This window comes from Cucurbita pepo, chromosome 16, assembly GCF_057944985.1.
Source record: "Cucurbita pepo subsp. pepo isolate OVF chromosome 16, ASM5794498v1, whole genome shotgun sequence".
NCBI lineage: Eukaryota > Viridiplantae > Streptophyta > Magnoliopsida > Cucurbitales > Cucurbitaceae > Cucurbita > Cucurbita pepo.
In genome coordinates, this window is record NC_141813.1 from 10,707,692 (window position 1) to 10,729,669 (window position 21,978).

General features: G+C 36.7%; 2 protein-coding genes across 2 annotated transcripts; both read left to right on the forward strand.

Moving 5' to 3' along the window:
- Nucleotides 1–855: 855 nt before the first annotated feature.
- On the forward strand, nucleotides 856–14,075 carry LOC111777497 (E3 ubiquitin-protein ligase UPL3-like). Its single transcript, XM_023657136.2, has 17 exons — nucleotides 856–2,204; nucleotides 2,600–2,710; nucleotides 2,839–2,955; nucleotides 3,342–3,512; nucleotides 3,586–3,747; nucleotides 5,277–5,525; nucleotides 5,613–5,734; nucleotides 5,810–7,226; nucleotides 9,319–9,414; nucleotides 9,629–11,209; nucleotides 11,330–11,554; nucleotides 11,633–11,737; nucleotides 12,534–12,614; nucleotides 12,731–12,799; nucleotides 12,900–13,028; nucleotides 13,275–13,397; nucleotides 13,530–14,075. The coding sequence occupies exons 1-17, from the start codon at nucleotides 1,356–1,358 to the stop codon at nucleotides 13,593–13,595; spliced, it is 5,673 nt and encodes a 1,890-aa protein (XP_023512904.2). The 5' UTR covers nucleotides 856–1,355; the 3' UTR covers nucleotides 13,596–14,075.
- A 1,313-nt stretch (nucleotides 14,076–15,388) lies between these two features.
- MCM10 (minichromosome maintenance 10) lies at nucleotides 15,389–21,481 on the forward strand. The gene is made up of 12 exons (XM_087118620.1): nucleotides 15,389–15,567; nucleotides 15,733–15,913; nucleotides 16,169–16,243; nucleotides 17,037–17,274; nucleotides 17,353–17,477; nucleotides 18,221–18,254; nucleotides 18,351–18,400; nucleotides 18,484–18,627; nucleotides 19,406–19,470; nucleotides 19,545–19,626; nucleotides 19,706–20,094; nucleotides 20,628–21,481. The coding sequence occupies exons 1-11, from the start codon at nucleotides 15,477–15,479 to the stop codon at nucleotides 19,857–19,859; spliced, it is 1,239 nt and encodes a 412-aa protein (XP_086974746.1). The 5' UTR covers nucleotides 15,389–15,476; the 3' UTR covers nucleotides 19,860–20,094; nucleotides 20,628–21,481.
- Nucleotides 21,482–21,978: the final 497 nt, after the last annotated feature.

Below are 21,978 nucleotides of genomic sequence, written 5' to 3' on the forward strand. Positions count from 1 at the left end.
TTACACACCTTTATAAGCCCACCGAAGCATCTCCTGATGACAAGTTCCTCAATAAGTATAACCTACGTTGATCTCAATCATGATGCAATGATTGTCGTAGTGGCTACCCGAACCTTAAATTTTGAATAAGACGATTGAAAAAACAGACTCTCAAATTGTGTAACAAACGAATATAGTCAATAATCAAAATGTTGTTGAATCAAGTTAGACTATAATTGTTAAATATCACAAAAGAGAAACAACATCATTGCACGAGAAAATCGACCACAACACAGTTGTTTAGATTGCCTCTCTTTTCGTCCATCGACATCACGAGAGCACCATAACTTCAATAGTTTGAAGGGAAGAGAAGGGTAATAAAACAAACAGCACGTTGCTCGTTTCATCAAACATATGTGATAATGTTGATCAAATGGTTCGTTAAGGCATCGAAAGGAAAGACTTTTTAAGTAGTACGTTGATCCAGACTCGAATCAATAGATAGTTATGAAGCTGATTATCATATGTCGATGAGGACATAAACATGGGAAGTTGAAGGGTATAAATGAGACCGACATTCGTGTTACGCCACGTGGCAATTGGAAGATATTATTTATTTATTTTTTTTAGAAGCACACGTGGCGATTTTGAACGAGGGTTTTTCGACGTCGGCGTCGGAACAAAGTGAGGGAGTTGAGTATATACTTGTTGTACTCGCCATCCACCGCCATGCAAAACGAGGAGGCTCATCCTACACGGAATTTAAAACAGCAAAAAAAAAAAAAAAAAAAAAAATAAATTAAATTAAATTACTTTCCAAAGCACACTATAATATAATAAGAACAATTAGTTCCCTTTTTCTTGTTCTAAAATTTCATTGTCTCTAGGGCTTTTTTTTTTTTTTTTCCTTTCGTTTCCCCCTTCTCCATTCCTGAGGGGACGTTTTGTTATTGAAATTCAATTTTGAACTCAGATTTCCAACGCTGTGAAGGCTTGTATTCAATCACCGGATTTTCACCGATTTCTGGATGACATTTCGATGGGCGTTGTGTTCTAGGTGGTGAAATCGGTTTTTGATTTCTTTACATTCTTTGCTCGTAAGGGTTTATGAGCAATTTGTGATTTCCTGTTTCTTCTGGTGTGGATTCGCGTTCTTTGTTTGTATCGGGACAAGGGGAAATTTAGGGTTTTCGAATTGGGGGATTGTGTGAGGAGTTAGCTGGTTTCGTTTTCAGCTAGTTCGCTGTTTTTCTTTTTCTCTATATACAGGTTTTTAATTTTCGTACTGGTCAGATGCGTAGTAAATTCAGATCAAGAACTGTGTGATCGCCGCTCGGTGGCGAGCGACTCGTCGATTCGTGGGTTTGGGTTTTTGTATGGAAACTCGGAGCAGAAAGCGGGCGGAGGCCTCCTCAGCTGCCCCTTCTTCTTCGTCTTCTGGTCCCACTACCCGTTCTAGCAAGCGCGCTCGTCTCTCTGGTACTTTCTCTTCGAATCTTGCTGCATCCACTCTTTCGATCTCAACACGTTCTCGCTCTACTCGAAACCAAGAACCGTCTGCCACTAGTACTCCAATGGACTCGACCAATGAGTCATCAGGGTCACGCCGACGCGGGAAGAATTCTGATAAGGAAAACTCGGATAAGGGGAAGGAAAAAGAACACGAGGTTAGAATCGGGGATAGAGAAAGAAATGCTGAGCAGAGCTTTGGGTTAAATATTGAAGGCAGTGGCGGTGGGGATGATGATGATAACGACAGTGAAGGAGGAATGGGAGTCTTACAGCAAAATTTATCCACAGCAAGCAGCGCCCTTCAAGGACTTCTGAGGAAACTCGGTGCTGGACTGGATGATTTACTTCCATCTTCTGCAATTGCATCGGCTTCATCCTCACAGCAGAGAGGACGGCTTAAGAAGATCTTATCTGGGTTGAGAGCGGATGGAGAAGAAGGAAGGCAGGTTGAGGCATTGACCCAACTTTGTGAGATGCTCTCTATTGGCACCGAGGAGTCTCTTAGTACTTTCTCTGTGGATTCCTTTGTCCCTGTCCTCGTTGGGCTACTTAATCACGAAAGCAATCCTGATATAATGCTTTTAGCGGCCAGGGCACTGACCCATCTGTGCGATTTCCTACCTTCATCATGTGCTGCCGTCGTGCATTATGGTGCTGTTTCCTGCTTCTGTGCTAGATTGCTGACTATAGAATACATGGACCTAGCTGAACAGGTTTGCTCTTTGCATTTGACTTAGTCCTTGTGAAACTTGGGAGTACAAATTGTTACCAATCGTGAGTGACCTATACTGCTAATGCATAAGATTTACCGTGATAAGTGACTGGAGCTAAAAATGCTAGCTCTTCTCGAGCACTTTGGTGATCAGGAGGAAATGAGACTGTGTTTTTACTTGTAGATTATGTAGTTTTCTCGGCTTGTTTTTGTTTTAATTACTGATTGGTGCTTACTGTTGTTTTCTTCTCGGAACTCCAAATAGCATTATTCTGATACTTAAAACAGGGTGTTTCTTGAATTTTTTGCCTGTATGTCATGCATTGAAATTCTGTGAGTTCACGTTTTCTCAAGTCTGAGACGATGGTACTAATAGAAGTAGGTTTCTGTCAACAGTCCCTGCAAGCTTTAAAGAAGATATCCCAGGAACACCCTACTGCCTGTCTGCGGGCTGGTGCTCTTATGGCTGTGCTTTCATATTTAGATTTCTTCTCCACAGGAGTTCAGGTAACTGATTGCTGTTGACCCTATTGCTCTACAGATTTTGGATAAGGCCAAAGATTGGACTTGTTTTTCATCAGGGTTCATATAATTTACATGTTAACTATTATCATTTTGTTGAAATTGTATTATAGAGAGTTGCATTGTCAACTGCTGCTAATATGTGCAAGAAGCTTCCTTCAGATGCAGCCGACTTCGTGATGGAAGCTGTTCCCCTGCTGACGAACCTTCTTCAGTATCATGATGCAAAAGTAAGTTGTTTCAGTCATAGTTAACAACTCTGAGATTGGAAGGTTTATGTAGTAGATAGAATTCTTTGCCTTTCATGTCGCATGTTTAGTTAGAGAGGAAAGAGAGGGTTTTGCCTCTCGGAGGGTTTCTCTGAATTTCAGCTCTTCTCTGCACCTTTTAGTGGTTTCCTGCGGCTAGACCTCTTTGTGATGTTTTTATTTTTATTTTTTTAATTATTATTTATTTCTTTCAATTGAAGCTCACTCCTTGAAGTTTTTGGAGGTTTTTGGTCACTTAGGCCTGTGGAGTTTTGTTTATTTATTTATTTATTTTTAAAGGAAAAACAGTGTGCGAATGTGGTCTCTTTTCCCTCCTTAATTTATCCATCTGGATTTCTTGCTGGTAGGTGTTGGAGCATGCTTCAGTTTGTTTGACTCGTATTGCCGAGGCCTTTGCATCATCTCCTGATAAATTAGATGAACTGTGTAACCATGGACTTGTTACTCAAGCTGCCTCACTCATTTCCACCAGTAGTACCGGAGGTGGGCAGTCAACACTTAGCTCAGCTACTTACACAGTAAGTTCCAAACGCTCTTTCATCTTTTGATGGTTATGTAATGTGGGTATTGATTGTCTTCACAATTATGCAGGGATTAATCCGACTTCTTTCCACATGTGCAAGTGGATCTGCCTTAGGTGGGAAAACTTTGCTGCTTCTTGGGATCAGTGGGATTCTTAAAGATATATTATCTGGTTCTGGCGTGTCTACTAATTCATCTGTTTCGCCTGCATTAAATAGACCACAAGAGCAGGTAGGTTCTGCTAATTTTCCTGGTTATCAGTCTGGATAGTATCATTTTTCTTGAGTAGACAACTCTTGTTCCCCTGGGCTTTTTGTTTCATTTATAATCCAACTGTAACAGTTTAGTATTCCTTTGAGATGTGACAGGTACACCTCTCAACCTTGCATTCTTCAATCTTTTCATCCCTTAGATTTCTCTTGGCATTCAGGATTCAAATTTCTACCCCTTCTACAATTCCAAGCTTCAGACACTGAGAGTTGCTTTCTTTGGTAATGGCGTGGTTTCTTGGGTGAGCTGATTTAAGTGGAAAGGAGTTCATCCAGCTTCCTAGAAAGAGATTATATCCCCTTCCAGAATAAGGAATTTTCTTCAACCAAGTTTTTCAAATTCATAATACTTCTCCCCGAGCTTCTTGAATTTCCTACCTGAGCTTATTTGGTAAACCAACCACCCTCATAGAAATCTATGCAGGAAAGTAAAATGGGAGTCATTCCTTAAAATTGTTGGCTGTGGGCGGTGAAAAAAAAAATCAATCCACGTTTATATTACTTAAAAGTAATAAGAAAAACCATAAATGCAAGGGTTTTTGCAGTTAGGGTTATTTTAATTTTTTTTTTTAAAAAGCACACCTTCCTAAAAGTACCTTGCTTCTTTGTAGTGAGGTGTTAAGGTTGTGCTAGCACCCAGGTGCAATGCTGTGGAAGAAAGATCCACTTGTGGGTGGCGCGATTATATTGAAACAGATATAATTTTTAGTAGTTACATTTATATTGATAGTTTCTTGCTATTTCTTTTCAGCTTCAAAATTGAGCTTTCTTTGTTGTTGTTCGATAAATGTTATATATGCCAACTGGAGTGCTTGGTCGCTCCATCTTATCCATTCTTTTCACTTGATAAATGGTGTTCGAGAGAAAGAAAATACATTTTAGAGTATCAAATCAAGTCATGAAACCGACTGAGTTCTAGGTCTTGATAGTGGGAAGAACTTTTTTTGAAATTTTTGTAGAATTGGAAGGTTGAATGTAAATTAGCTGAAAATATGTATGTTCATATCTTTATATCAATGCATAATTTGTGAACTTCTTTTTCCTTTTTTTTTTATAAAAAAAAAAAGTCATCATGTGTGCATCATATATATTTTCTTTAAACAAGTTTATGTATTGTATTATTCACATGACCTTGGTCTTACTTTACTTGTTACGTTTATAGCTTTTGAAGATACTCATTGTTTACAGAAGCAGATACTGGGATAGTAATTTGGTCCAAGGCTAGCAATATGAATGGTATAGGGGTTGTCAAATAAGAGTCCAGGCTTTTGGTCAATGTGGTTTAATGTATTTTTTTAAAATTTTTATTTCTGTAAAATTGTTTCTAATCTGAAAAAACGTCAATTGCCACACTTTTGTTTCTCGTCAATAGTTATCTATTGTACTCTAATATCCTATAATGGTGGTTATTATGTTTCTGATTTTGAAAACTGTTGAGAATTTGGCCTCTTTTATTGTTTTCTAATAGCTTGATTACTATTTAATGTTTAGATTTTTGAGATTGTCAACTTGGCAAATGAGCTTCTACCCCCTCTACCTCAAGGAACTATTTCCTTTCCGCCCAACTATAATTTGTTTGTGAAAGGACCTGTCATCAAAAAGCAATCTACCAGCGGTTCTGTGAAAGAAGAAGATCCTACTGATAGTGCCCCGGAGGTGTCAGCTCGTGAGAAACTCTTAAAGGATCAGCCTGAGCTCCTCCACCAGTTTGGAATGGATCTCCTTCCTATTTTAATACAGGTATGTACGACATTTTATACTTGTTTTAGACCCTAAGAGGTCTTTTCTGGTTCAGTTAGTACTGAATTGTACTCTTTGGTCAATTAGATCTATGGTTCCAGTGTGAATGGTCCGGTACGTCATAAATGTCTCTCAGGAATTGGAAAATTGATGTACTTCAGCACTCCAGAGATGATACAGTCATTATTGAATGTGACTAATATAGCAAGGTATTTCACTTCAATCTGCATTAGATTTCCAGGCTTGCTTTGTTGGTGTCCTTAATTTTTTATTTCTTGATTTAGTTTTCTAGCTGGTGTTTTGGCATGGAAAGATCCACACATTTTGATTCCTTCTCTCCAAATTGCTGAGATTCTTATGGAAAAGCTTCCTGAAACTTTTTCTAAGATGTTCCTTCGAGAGGGTGTTGTTTATGCTGTTGACCAGCTTATCTTAGCTAATAACCAAAATACTGCTACCCAAGTGGCTTCTGTTGAGAAGGACAACAACTCTGCATCTGGAGCTTCTTCTCGCACTCGACGTTACAGGCGGCGCAGTGGAAATATGACTTCAGAAGGAAGTTCACTGGATGAAAACAAAAATCCTGTTTCTGGAGGCACTGTTCCACAAGGTTCAGTGGAGGTTCCATCAATTAACTCTAATCTCCGAACTTCTGTAAGTGCCTGTGCCAATGCTTTTAAAACAAAGTATTTCCCTTTAGATCCGGGAGATGTTGAAGTTGGAGTTACAGATGATCTCTTACGTTTGAAGAATCTTTGCGCCAAGTTGAATGCTGGTATTGATGTTCAGAAAAGTAAATCGAAAGGAAAGTCGAAAGCTTCAGGGTCCCGCATAGATGATATTATTACAAATAAGGAGCAGTATTTAACTGGCGTGATATCTGAAATGCTAGTTGAATTAGGCAAAGATGATGGTGTTTCCACTTTTGAATTTATTGGTAGTGGCGTTGTTGGAGTTCTGCTTGACTACTTTTCTTGTGGATACTTTTCTAAAGGAAGAATTTTGGAAGCGGAGTTGCCAAAGATTCGGCAGCAAGTGCTTAAAAGATTTAAATCATTTGTTTCTGTTGCTCTTTCCACAAGCATTAATGAGGGGACAGTAGCTCCTATGACAGTCTTAGTTCAAAAGCTACAGAGTGCTTTATCCTCATTGGAACGTTTTCCAGTTGTCCTGAGCCATTCTTCTAGATCATCCAGTGGTAGTGCACGTCTTTCCTCTGGGCTAAGTGTATTATCTCAGCCATTTAAGTTACGACTTTGTCGAGCCCATGGAGAAAAATTACTTCGTGATTATTCATCAAATATTGTTCTGATTGATCCATTGGCAAGTTTAGCAGCTGTTGAAGAATTTCTGTGGCCTAGAGTTCAGAGAAGCGAGGGTCAGAAACTTTCAGTATCTGGTGCAAACTCAGATTCAGGAACTACGCCTCCAGGAACTGTTGCTCCATCAGGGCTAAAATCAACCCCCAATTCAACCACTTGCCGTTACTCTACTAGGTCTAGATCATCGATGACTATTGGAGAAAGGGCAGGGAAGGAATTGTCACAGGATAAAAGCACATCGAAGGGGAAGGGGAAAGCTATTCTAAAGCCTGCCTGGGAGGAGAAGAGAGGCCTACAAACTAGAAGTTCTACTCGTAGAAGAGCAGCTGTGGACAAGGATGCCCAAATGAAGCCTGTAAATGGAGAGACCACTTCTGAGGTATTTTTTCACAACGGGGGGAACAATATATCAATAATCCAATAGTACAGTAAGATAGATATCTAGGACTAGATGGCAAATTTAAATGGGGTTCTAAATAAGTTATCTTCTGAAGTATAATTTATTTCGTATTAATTTGCAATTTTTTGATGCATTTATTTATGTGCTTTTCCATTTGAAATTATACTATTTTGGATGAGTTTAGCAAATATTTAGTTGACAAGTACATTGTAATGCTGCAATATATGTAATGATTTGCATCAGAATTAAGTGAGTGCTTTAGATCATGGGTAGGAAGATGCATCACTACTCTAGCTGTAGCCTGTAGGAGCATTATGTTGTTTATTGCATGTCAATGAAAACTTACTCAGTATAGAATGACTGCATGCATAGCTGTAGCCTTCACCTTTGATTTTAATGAGTACCTTATTGGTTTTGTGTAACTGTTTACTATTAGCTTAATGGCGGTAACCCTTATTGTATTTTAATCTGTTTATGTTTAAACTATGTAAATGAATCTTCTTTGTAAATGTTTTTTCTTTGGGGAACTTTTTTGATGATTTAAAATTTTACCTTCATTGTTTTTGAACACCATGCACAAAATATACAAAATTTTCCTATTATCAAATTCATTTCTTTTGTATTTCGGAAGTGTCAGCTTCTCTTCCTTTGTATTGCGAATGGTCTTACCTTTTTCTCCCCCTATCTAAGGATCAGACCTCTTTTAACAGCTCTGAACGATGCACATACTATTCTCGGTATCGTTCCAATTTTATTGCTTGTCCTCAAAGGGGCAAAGATGGAACTGTTATCAATGTTTATGGATATAACTCTTGTTTATCAAATTCAGTACTTAATTAGATTTTTTGCAATTTGTTTGTCAACCCTACTATTCTTTTATTTTATATATGATTAACATAAAAAGTTACTGAGATGAATGTCAAGATCCCATTGGGGATTTGAAAACACTATGTATTTACTTATATCCTAGTGCTATGAAAAAATCATTTGTTGTTGACTGAATAATTAACAGTCTCCAAAAAATAATAATAATAAAAAGAAAAAAAGAAAAAGAAAAAGAAAAAGTGAAACACACCAAAAAGAAAAAATCACTTCTTGTGCGTCAAGCAAACACAATCCAACTTATTTTTCCTTCTACTGTTTTTTTTAATTTTTTTTATCACTGTTTCTCGTCCAAAAATGGGTCATTAGTTCCTTATGTTTTAAAAGTAATTATCTATCTGGCAGAGTCATATAAGAAATAGGTTTTTGTTCCTCTTTCAAAAGATGTATATATATTCTTAATGTATATTCAAAATTGCAACCTTTTATATTATAAGTTTTATGGATATATTTTGATAAAAATGAATAAATTTCACTTAAAAATATAAGGTCTATGATTGTTTAAATGTGTTTTCATATTTTTAACAAGCATTGATTGTCTTCTTAATCAGTATTGCCTTGTCTTTTAACTTTGCAGATCCTTCACTTGCTTTCTTTGTTTTAAATTTTGATAATTAGATTTGTTTAAAAAGTTAACTTTTAGTATTAGCAACATTAATGTTTGTTAATGATTGTGAGATAAAATAAAATTTACAAAGTTATATGCAATGCACGAGTAGTTATATCCAAACTGCCATCAGCAATGTTTCTGGTAAACACATCTTGCTAGTTTTGATGTTTCAGTTTGTTAGTTAGTTCCAGTTGGATACCCTCCAAGAATATTTTAGTCTTGAAAGTTGAAACCAGAGCATATTTCATAGTTGATTGAAGTATTTATTGTAAATGAAAACCTTTTCAGTGGATTTGGTCTTACATTATGTTTAATTTGAGTCGTTGGTTGGGTCAGTAGCTTTTGTGGATCAAACTCAGTAGTATTTATTTATAACATGTTCTTAAATGCAATTATTTTTCTAACTACGGATCCAACTTTGTGTAGTCGTTATATTGTTTAAGAATCTTAAACTTTCTTGTTAGTAATATTACTTATGTTAGATCTTTTTTGTTTATTTGTTTTTCTTGTTAGTAATATTACTTATGTTAGATCTTTTTTGTTTATTTGTTTTGATGGTCAGTTTCTTGTTCTTTGTAGGATGAAGAATTGGACCTATCCTCCATCCAGATTGATGATTCTTTAGTGATAGAGGATGATGATATTTCTGATGATGAAGATGATGACCACGATGATGTATGCAATTTCAATTTTTTTTCTCTCTTTTATATCACAACTTGATGCATTCATATAAGTGCTATTCTCATTGATATTGCTAATTGCTTTACACGTTTCTCTTTTTTCTTAGTTTATTTCATATATAATCTCATTACTTTTGACAGAGAGGCATGATTAGCTTGTTAACTGACTGAACCTTTTTTCTTCATCCTTCTTGGTTCTTATGATTCAGGTGCTGCAGGATGACTCTCTTCCTCTTTGTATGCCTGAAAAGGTGCATGATGTCAAATTGGGTGACACAGCTGAAGATGGCGATGCTGGTCCCGCTACAAGTGATAGCCAGATTCATTCAACTTTTGGCTCTAGCAGTAGAACTGCGACAGTCAGGGGTTCTAATTCTCCTGATCATAGGGGTGGAAATTCTTTTAGTGCAAGGGGAAGTATGACATTTGCTGCTGCTGCTATGGCTGGACTTGGACCAGCTAATGGCAGAGGTTTCCGTGGAGGTCGGGATCCACAGGGACATCCTCTCTTTGGTGGTTCCAATGACAACCCAAAATTACTCTTTTCTTCTGGTGAGAAGCAGCTTGATAGGCATTTGACAATATACCAAGCTGTTCAACGGCAGCTTGTTTTGAATGAGGATGATGATGAGAGGTTTGCTGGGGCTGGCAATGATTTCTTATCTAATGATGGGAGCAGTTTGTGGGGTGATATATATACCATCACGTATCAGAGGGCAGATAATCAATCTGAAAGAGCTGCTTTAGCTGGGGAATCAAGCTCCTCTAAATCTAAAGCTACCAAATGTGTATCAACTTCCAATTCAAATTCAGAGTCTCAGTTCCATCAAATGTCACTTTTAGATAGTATTTTACAAGGAAAACTTCCATGTGATTTGGACAAATCTAATCCTACATATGATATACTATCTTTATTGCGTGTACTTGAGGGATTGAATCAGCTTGCTCCTCGCTTGAGGGCTCAAATAGTGTCAGATCAATTTGCAGAGGGAAAGATCACTACGCTTGATGAATTGGGTGGAATTGGAGGAAAGGTTCCTCATGAGGAATTTGTCAACAGTAAGCTTACTCCCAAATTGACTCGACAAATTCAAGACGCTCTTGCACTATGCAGTGGGAGCCTTCCTTCATGGTGTTATCAATTGACTAAGGCATGCCCGTTCTTGTTTCCTTTTGAGACACGGCGACAATATTTTTATTCAACTGCATTTGGGTTGTCACGTGCGTTATATCGGCTACATCAGCAGTTAGGAGCTGATGGTCTTGGAACAGTAAATGAACGAGAGGGAAGGGTTGGAAGATTGCAGCGCCAAAAGGTTCGTGTCTCCCGTAATCGTATACTGGATTCTGCTGTGAAAGTTATGGAGATGTATTCTAACCAGAAGGCTGTTCTTGAAGTAGAATATTTTGGTGAAGTGGGAACTGGATTAGGTCCTACCCTTGAATTCTACACACTTTTAAGTCATGAATTGCAGAGGGCTGGACTTGGAATGTGGAGGTCTAATTCATTGCAAGAGTCAATAGATAGTGGTGAAGATGGACAGCTCAGGAAGCCTAAAGATGGCTCTAAGCTTATTTCTGATGCAGGCAATATTGATATCATCCAATCTCCTCTTGGGTTGTTTCCACGACCTTGGCCACCAAATGCTGATTCTTCTGATGGCAGCCAATTTTCGAAGGTTATTGAATATTTCCGGCTTGTTGGTCGTGTGATGGCTAAAGCTTTGCAAGATGGAAGACTATTGGATCTACCGCTCTCAACAGCCTTTTTCAAGCTTGTTCTTGGTCAAGTAAGTCAGTAGCATGATATACTTTCTTTTTCTTTTTCACTCTTAATGGTTGACAATCGTGTGGGCATTGTGCTTTTAATATTTTCATTTGGCTGAAGTGTGGTGAATTTCAATTTTCAGGATCTTGATTTGTACGATATCCTCTCATTTGACCCTGAGCTTGGGAAGACTCTACAAGAACTGCAGGCTCTTGTCTGCCGGAAACAGTATTTAGGATTGGTAGATGGTGACAATCAAAATACAATTTCCAACTTATCTTTCCGTGGGATTCCAGTTGAAGATCTCTGCTTGGATTTTACAGTTCCTGGCTATCCGGACTACGTTTTGAGACCAGGAGATGAAACTGTACATTATAAAAACTCAAGCTAGCCATCTCTCTTTTTCATAGTTAAGTAAAACTTCTAAAACTATATAAATTTTCAGGTTAATATTCATAACTTGGAGGAGTACATATCCTTAGTATTAGATGCAACTGTCAAGACTGGAATAATGCGGCAAATGGAAGCATTTACTACAGGATTCAATCAGGTAAGTTTATCAATGATATTTCTATTTAATTTGGTGTTATATATGTGCATTAGATGGGTGTAGTATTTAAGGAAGGCTTTTGGATTCAATCTTTGTATCAAGACTTTGTTAGGACGTCTGCCAAGATAGTAATTATCTCTCTAGTCATCAAATTACCATGTTGTATAGTCTTGTTATTTGTCTTAATTTTGGAACTGCTGCATTGGGGGATTCCACAGTTAAAAGAGAACGATGAATGCATGTTTTGTGCATTCGTGGACCAAGAACCATAGTTCAGTATTATAATTTTCTTGCCTCCCATTCTTATTGCGGATTATGGCTTATGGCTTTTGGCTTTTCAAAGATTTCCTTACACAGGTCAATCAATCACGTCTCCCCTAATGATTAATTGATGTGTTCATATACTAATTCCATCTTGTAGCTTTCTGAATGTGTATTTCACTTCGGATACCTATTATATCTTACGTGCTGGGGAAAATATTGTTATTTATCCATCATTTGTAATTTATGACATTGATCTTGATATATTATTATTGGTATTTGATTCTGTTTTTGACAAAGCAACTTGGGTGAGTGGATTCAAACCAAAGATGGACCAATTTATCTTTGCCAATTGAGCTACCCCGTGGGGCTATTACTCAGTGTTATTAATCATTGATCAATGAGAACTGGGAGTTTTCAATTACATATTAATCTACAATCTATGTCATCATAGTTTTCTTTTCCCTCTTCTTTCAATGTGCATGGGTTGTCTCTGTCCTCTCCCACTTTTTGATTATTTATGTTTGAAATTCAGGTTTTTGACATCACAGCATTACGCATTTTCATTCCCCATGAGTTGGACCATTTGCTATGTGGCCGTAGAGAATTGTGGAAGGTAAAATGTCAAATATTCATGTTTCCTGCTAATAAATCATTAGTTTCAGAGTTTTTATTTCATTTTGTGGTGAAATTGCCTTGTTGAAATAATAGTGACATTATCTCATTTTTTAGGCTGACACACTTGTTGATCATATTAAATTTGATCATGGATACACAGCCAAAAGTCCTGCCATAGTCAATGTGAGTTATTTTCATAAATCAGAATAATAGAGTGTGGAATTATGAGAGTATCAATTCTTGATTCATGGTCCTCACATGCTGTCTCTTTTGGCATTCTTAGTTCCTTGAGATTATGGGCGAATTCACACCGGAGCAGCAGAGAGGATTCTGCCAATTTGTTACAGGTGCACCTAGGCTTCCACCAGGTGGCCTTGCAGTGCTGAATCCAAGATTGACCATCGTGAGAAAGGTATTATATGAAGGAATCAAGGAAAAGTAAATCCTTGGATAATATTTGCACAGAAATATCTTCAAGTTGCCTGCTTTGTACTATCCCCCCCCAACCTTAGTGAGATTTCTAATTAATGATAGCTTGGTTTGGTACCAAAATGATGGCTTGGTGGTTGCTTCTGTTTTTTTGGCATTGAATCAATGAGTCTTAGCTTGTATGCTATATAATTTTTATCCATTGAAAATGGTCTATGTATCTTTTCAGCACTCATCAACTGCAACAAACGCAGCAAACAGTGCGACAGGTGCATCTGAATCAGCAGACGATGATTTGCCTAGTGTCATGACGTGCGCCAATTACCTTAAGCTTCCTCCATACTCGACCAAGGTACTACTTACTCACGAATTAGTATTATGAACATTTTAATTAATTGAGGATGAGAATGTTTTGAAGTTTTGCTGTTTACTGTTGACATGATGATGGTGTGTGAATAATGAATGATTGGTGTTGTGCGAGCAGGAAATAATGTACAAGAAACTAATGTATGCGATCAATGAGGGGCAGGGATCATTTGATTTGTCATGAGTTTTTGGGGGACTAACCACAACTTGTGTATACGTATTGACTTGCAATACTCGGGCCATCGGATCCTGTTTGTCTGCAATATAGTTTTGGTGGTGAAAGGTGCCGTCAGAGAGCCAGTTCTTTTACTTTCTTTTCCTTCTGGAGTTTGTACATTCATATTTTAACCATTCTGTTCATCCAGTACTCTCCTTGTTTATGTTGCTCTCTTCTCTTTGTTTAGAGCAATGGTCACACAGTCTGGTTAATGTTTGGTCGAACAACAACTATTGGCCACATTTTCAGGAAAAAAAAAAAAAAAGAAAACGTAGAGGGAAATTTCAAACTACATTCTCAGTTGCAACTTCTAGATTATTAATGTAAATAAATAGGAATTCTTGGATTCATTCCCTCCGCCCCTGGGTGGTTGTTATTGGCTGATGATACAAATGTATGTCATAAAAATGATTGAAAGGGAAATAAACCATTCAATATTCTTGTTCCCTTGCTTCTCTTTTTTGTGGCTTACTGGTTCAGAGATCAGGCTCATGTTTTTGAAACATTTCCATGTCTTTTCTGAGTGTGTTCTTGGAGAGTGCTTGTGGTTCAAAACCCAGAACTCATCCTAAAACCTCTTTTTGAAGTGTTTTGGTGAAGTTTGATGAAAGGGTAACAAGAAACTTCCATGGTTGTGTCTGAAATCTGATGATTCTTATGAACCCAAGTGGAAATGGAATAGAATTTATGTAATTGATGTAATGATCCCATCCCATTACTCACTAAAGAAAATCTAAAGTGTTGGTTTGACATTGATTGACAATAACTCGGAGTCATTATGTTAATAAAAAATGGCTTGGGGTTATGTTAACAAATTGGTCTACTAGAAAAACGAGACTTCATAAATTCAGGGACTTGAGAACGGAACAAAAGATGGCGTACTCTGACCGTCTTCTGAAAAGGGATGCTGCTAAGTTGAAGGGGTTACCCGATATGATAATAATCGATGATCAACAAGAAGAATATCGAGCAACGGAAAAAAATTATCGTTTACCCTCGACCTATCATTGAACTAGAAAGTTTTTAGCATATCGGATGGATATTGAGTTCTTATGACAATTTCAATTTTTGTTTTGGGTCATTGCTACATTATTTAATATCTAATATCTAAAACTTCATTTTAGGTTACTATTATCTAATATCTCAAAATTATTATTCTATGGATAATTTTGAAACCTTAAGAAAGGTAAACGATAATATTTCGCATTTTTTAGATGACAAAATTTATGGATAATTTTTATAATTAATTCACGAGTTGGAGATAAGTAGAATTAAACGGCTGACATCTGCCATACAATAAACTATCGTCTTTCAGGCTCCATAATTCTATCATAGAGATCAATGATAGACAATAACTTTTCAGAGCACAGCGGATATCTACCACAGGGTAAATCACCGCCTCTAAATCTCCTTGATTCTATCATAGAGATCAACGATAGATAATAACTCTCCCGAACACAGCTTATAATTGTCATTAACTTATATTCTACTCTCCAAAGAGCAACTCTTCTTAAAATCTGAAAACATACACGATACCGACGACTAGAATACAGCTCTAGGAGAACTAGGAAGAAAAGAATGGGCCTATAAAGACGGCCCAATGGACGTTCTAAAAGACGGCCCAATGGACGTTCTAAAAGACGGCCCAATGGACTATTTGGGTACTTCGGCGGTGAAACTTGAAATGGCCACCTATTTTCGTTTGTTCCCTCCAAAAAAGTATAAAATAAAATTTTCCCTCCGCGCCAAAAAAAAAAAAAAAGGATATTAACAAAACAACGCACCCTACAGAGCAATAGAACTATCGAACGATTTTGCACTCCTTCGGACGAGAACGACGCGCGAGCTATGGCCAACGAAGAAGACGATCTTGATCTTCTCCTTTCTCTCCAAGATAAAGTCGTTGAAACTCCTCCTGGAACTCCGCCTCATGCCTCAGGTACGATGGTGGTCTTAGCAACTATGCTGATTAATCATTTCTTTGTTTCTTCTTCTTCTTCTTCTTCTTCTTTCGATTAATTAGTTTCCGTAATGTTTATATGTTTACTTTTCCTAAAAGAACATTTGTATTGAATATATGTTTTCGATTGTTGTATTATTGTAGATTTACTCTCCGACGATGAATCACCAAGACGAGCGGGTCATGCGGATATGTCTATCTTCAGAAACGCTGTCAAAGACTGCCTTGACTATAGTCACATACCAACTGAGAAAAGTGGAAAAACAAACCGGTCTAAGGCCTCTAACGATGTTACAATCGAGAAGTTTTCTGGTTTGCGAGTGAGGTAGTGGTGATTTGCATACAAAACTGTGTACTCTGATTTTTCACAGCTCAGTTCCATTTAAAAGCTTTAGGTCATTAAGAACTCAATTATTAGAAGTACATCACATAATTTTTTTCTCCTCAGGATTATCGATAACTGTTTAGAGGATAGAACTAATGGAGATATTCATCTAAAGATCTGCTTAGCATGCACGAATAGAGTAATTTTCTAGACATGTATTTTTCCTTACTTTTTATTTGAATTTTTTGATCTCAGGAATCAACTGGTAGGACCTGTAGAGCTTCACGATCGTTTTTCTGACATTCGCTTTGTTCGTTTGTCTACCATAAAGTAATTTCACTTCACATTCTTTATATTTGTCGGCGTTACTTGCTTATCATCTAGGAGAATGATACCCATGCTGCATTCGATCAGCTATTCCTATTTTTCCTCATGTCATGTAAGAGAATGTAATGGCAATGATTTCTTCTAGGAAGACTGAGGATTTATTTCTGGTTAATCATCACACGAACTCCATCAACCTTGAAGGGATCGACTATTTGATATAATAATGTAAATATGTTGTGCATTTTTAAAGGCAAATTAGTTGACTGAATTTTTCCAAGCGAACATAATTACATCAATAAATTCTATGTTTTACACTTGGCTTTTTTCATCAATGTCAATGGTGGCATGCGGTTTGCGAGTTTTAACATGCTTCATTTCTAAATCCGATAAGAACTCAGTACCCCGTTTTAAAGTCATTCAAGGACAAATTCCTCTCTTTCTCGCTATCTATCTGTCTCTATCTCTATCTTTTGTAATCACAAGTATACATAGTTTGGAAGCAATTGCAATTATAAGAAATGTTATCTTGACAGAGAATTTAGAGAGTAGCAAAGAAATTTGTGTATATACATGTAGGAATGGAGACAAATTTTAGCCTATGGTCTATCTATTTTTCAGTTTGAGATATTGAAAATTTATATGCAGAGAATTAAAGGAATTTCTTAAACTTCATTGAGATTGATTAAAGACATCTGAAGTCTGTTAGTAAGCATCTTGCATTTGGGAAATAGATTTTGGTAACTTCTACTTTGCATAATATTTGTCAAACAAGTTCATTTGTTCGTTAAATTTTCAGGAATCTGTTGGTTGGAGACACCCTTTCAGGCTGTTGGGTAACTGTAGGAGTGTTGACTGAGAAAGGGAGCCCAAAGACAAGCTCTACAGGGAAAGCTTACTGCATTTGGAAACTTAGTTGTTTGGATGAAAACGCTGTTTCTGTTTTCTTATTTGGTGATGCATATAAAAGAAATTGCAAGGAGCTGGCTGGAACAGTTTTTGCAGTGTTTAACTCTACAGTACGCAAGGATGCAATGGTACCAACTAAAATATTATTCTATACCGTAGATACGTGTTGTAGTTCATGAATTACCCACTTCCATTTCGTATTTCAGGGCATGGGGTTTTCTTTAAGTGTGTATCAATCAAGCCAGTTGTTAAAGATGGGCACTTCAGATGACTATGGAGTATGCAAGGGGAAGAAGAAGGATGGGATGGCTTGTACAACAGTAATAAATAGGTTTGTCATGAAAATTACTCAATTATCTTACATAATAGCTCCTCTTGCCTTCAGTGAACTGATATGATTGAATGAGACTCGGGACTTCCGTGTGCAAAAATATTTATACGTGTGGACAGGAGCCGAGGGATGAAGAAATTTCTTGACAATGTTGTGATCCACTGGACTGAGCTTTTCTACTATTAATTATATAATTTCTCTAATGTGTCAAAATCATATACCTGCAACAAGCCCATCGGTTATGGCCTTTTCCGTTTATTGACAAATGAGACAATCAATTCATTGTTGGATAAATCCTTTGGCTGGAATACCTGACCATATTATTTTAAGAGAAGTTACGAGCTAGATCATTAAATCAAGGGAACTATTGGACACGGTCTTTTTGTTCATTGATACTCGTCTTTAAAGATACTTACAATACTAACTTTTTAGTTGACATGATGACAGTGGTTTTCTTCCCCCTAAATCTTGTTTTGACATGACCATGATTATTTTTGTGATGAAATTTGTCAACCCTTAAATCATTAGTACTATGATATAAACTGATGTTTGCTGTAGGGATTCTTGTTTACAAAGTCAAGAACGCATGTAGTCTAACTTTGTTAGCTTAAATTTCTTATGTGGTTTCGTTTCTTCCTGAATTAATATGCATTGTTTCTCCAAAGTAACAGGTCCATTTCTCATAATTTCATATTTTTGCAATTCATATTTTGGAAGTTCTGATGAATTATTTTATTACTCAGGCGACGTGGCATATACTGTAAATATCATAAATCAGTAAGTATTGATGCGCTCAATATGCTAATCTTGTTGTGCATGCGGATTTTGAAAGCATATCTAACTGATACAGTTCTCTCTATTGTTTTCTTACAGAAGGCATCAGAAAAATATTCCACCACCATACGAACTGAGCTCAAAGGAGGGTGAGAGAGCAATGACACGACCATGATATTACTTTCTATTATACTCGTTTCTGTTTCTTATTTGTTTTATTTTCCGGGTACAGGAATCTGAGGACTGCATTCAGAGATCATCATCTCAAGGCAGAAGGAGTTTACATGGTAAATCCGCTAGTCGGTAAAGTGAATTCTAAACATCGAGCGCCGCCGGCAAAACTATTGTCTGTGGAAGGCCTGAAAAAGGCATTGAGGTTTGTAGAAGACATATCACTCATTTTTATAATTTATTCGAACAAAAGCAATTTGAGAAGAATTTAAGATTTTCAAGAAGTGGGCGGATGTTATCTTTGATTTCATGAACCTGTTATATACCGCCATTTCTTCAGGTGAAACTTAACTAGGATTATGGGTGAATGTAAGATACTTGCAATGCTTCACCCTATATTGTCAGGGTAGATAACCTTTTTTCTTTTTTAGTTTCAATTTATGTAGTCTATTTCATTTTTAATAGTGAATGAATTCCAATCTGATAACTTTCTATATATTTAATTAATGCCTATAACAATCTCTTCTTTATCCGTTAGATGTTAAAACATACTCTTGAACTCATTTTTCATTCAGGATATGAACTTGCCTGGTAGGTGGAGTGAAAATAGGGGAAAGAACTGTGTGCTTGAAGCTTATTTTATTGTAATCACTTGGTCATTATCGTGTACTTGGGGGTAATGTAGTATTCTAAAACTGTATAATGCATTTTCCATCGTTCTTTTGTTACAATTGAAGTTAAGCCATTTATTAATGAAATGTGGGTGAGTGTGGTCATTTATCTGTGCACTACAAGCCCTCTTGGGTTCACTTGGTATTAAGTCACAAGCCATTGGATTCCATTTTAGTGTAGTTTTCCAATTTCAAAACATTTATCTTCTGCAAACGGACTAACAGAGACGGATTCTTGAATGCTTAAGGAGTATCAGTTATTTTATTGTTGTGTTCTTGTTTTTGACTGATTTAATCTATTCATGCGAACAGCAATGCAGATAATGTGACCACCAATGTACACTCACAAGGGAAAAGATTCCTTGCCGAGATCACAGGTTAGAGATCATAACCTTTACGTGCATGCCCTGAAGATTCATAGAGTTTCTTTTGACACATTTTCCAATTGCAGGGAAAATGACTGATAAAAGTGGAAATAAAGAACTTTCCAGACAAAGTCAGCAGAGGATCAGTTCAGAGAAGACATCAATTTCGTAAGATTCTATCCATTACTTTTGTTGTTTTCTGTTACCGTCTTTCCACGCCATTATAGATCTGTAACATATCTTTCAGGAAGTCATCTGGAGTTGAAAATCAACAACGAGATCCAAAAAGAACGAAAACGAGCCATGCTCCGGCAGACAAAACCACAAAAGACATGGGAAAGATGGTGGAGTTGGATTATATTAGTTCAGATGATGATATCGACCTTACATTCACCCTATAAATTAAAGTTTGAGATTTGATTCTTACAAGAGCTAATTCCCATCAATTTTTTACGCTTATACTTACAATCCTGATACAAGATGGTGGCAGTTGGCTGATCTAAAAGGAGGATTCAAGGTCGACTGCTTAAGTATAGCGACTAATTAATAATCATGGCTCACTGTGGTTTGGGAGGGACAAGCTAGAATGGCCGACAACCGATGTGGGAAGAACGGTCATCCGTGCACATGATTGGGGTATGTGATGTGCTACCTATCTCTTTTTTTTAATGTCTATCCCCTTCCCATGTTTTTCATGCAGTGGTCCGGTTAGGAAGTCCAATATAACAGTTAGTGAAAAACTGTCTTGTAGATTGTTTTCCTAAATGAATTGAAACGTACGAGATAGTACGTGTCAATTATAGTTGAGTTATGTTCAATTTGAGTATTCTTGTTGAAACTGATACAACCCTTTTATTTATGATAGCATCAACATAAATTGATATAGTAGCTGATGTACAAAAATTGATTTTTTTGTAAATTATGTCATAGATGATATTATCGATCTTTTTCTTCAAAAATGAGTGGTAACAATGATAATCTTATTTAGAGTTGTGTGAATTTTCTTATTCACTTTCATTGATAAATAACTCTAGAGATCTTTATTGGAATATTTTATATAATTTAACATTTTTATTAAATGGTCCGTGAATTGGGAGACTTTTGAACGGAGATTTGAAGGAAGAAATGAGTGTTTCCAGGTTTATTAATTGTGTTACGGTTGGTGATAGGTGCTGTTGGGTAAACTTGTATGCTTATCTCCTACACCACCAGCACCTTCCCTACGGTTAGCTACTCAAGCCTTAACATGACTCTTTTCTTGTTTCTCTTTGTTGGTGTGGGCCATTTAGTTAGTTCTTAGAGGAGTTATGTGAGATCCTACGTCGACTAGAGAGAGCTAGCGAGGATGATCTTACATCAGTTGTAGAGGAGAACAAAACACCTTTTATGAAGGTGTGAAAATCTCTCCCTAACATATACGTTTTAAAAACTTTGAGAAGAAGCTTGAAAGGGAGAACTTAAATAGGACAATATTTTCTAGCGATGGACTTGGACCATTATAGTTTGGTTGAGTGATGAATTTTAATTTTTGTGCTTTCTAAATTGAGTGTGCGTATTTCTTTATTGGGTTTTGTGTACTTTGCGTTTTGTTTAAGTGGAGCCTAGAGTTTCAGGTCTATTGAGCAATTTCAGTTTAGTCCAAGCTCACTGTTAGTAAATATTGTTTACTTTGACTTGCTACATATAGTCGTCAACCTCACGGTTTTAAAACGCTTCTACCAAGGAGAAGTTTCTACATTCTTATAAGGAATGTTTCGTTCTCACTGGCACACCATGTCATTCGATGTCTAACTTTGATATCATTTGTAATTGCCTAAGTCTACAACTATCAGATATTGTTTTTTTTTATTATTATTTTCTTTTCAAGGTTTTAAAATGCGCCTATTAAGGATAGATTTTTACGCACTTGTAAGGAGTGCCTCATTCCTCTCTTCAACTGATATGAGATCTTACATCTTATTCTCTATGCTTACCTACCTTGAAAGTGGATTAATATCATGTCTTCATAATTTGCATGAGGCTAGTATTTATTCTGATTTTAGATAATTTTATGTAACTAATTCTAGCTAGTATGTTGTCTTGCTATAACTCTACTATTCTCACAAACCAATTGCCTAACAAACTATATTTGATTTACTAGTCTCACAACTAAACTGCCTAACAACCCAATGGAAGAAAAGATAACGTTCACTGTTGTGAGTGCACCTAAATTCGTGTACTTAATTATTATTAAAAAGCTTAGAGATACTAAACTCGTAGTTTAACACTCATAAAACTATTTTTAAATACTTAAAATTGTTGTAAATTGTTGGATTCCAACTTTATATTATATCAATGTATCTAACATAATATCAAATTCATACCCTTATCAATCTCAAATGAGTCCCACATCAGCTTTCAAAGGAAAGCTTACCATTTCTTTTGGTGGCTTATACGACTCCATTTCGTAATTTTTTATTTATTCCATAATTATTAGATAAAATCTAACCCCCCCCCCCCCCCCCCCCCCCCCCCCCAAAA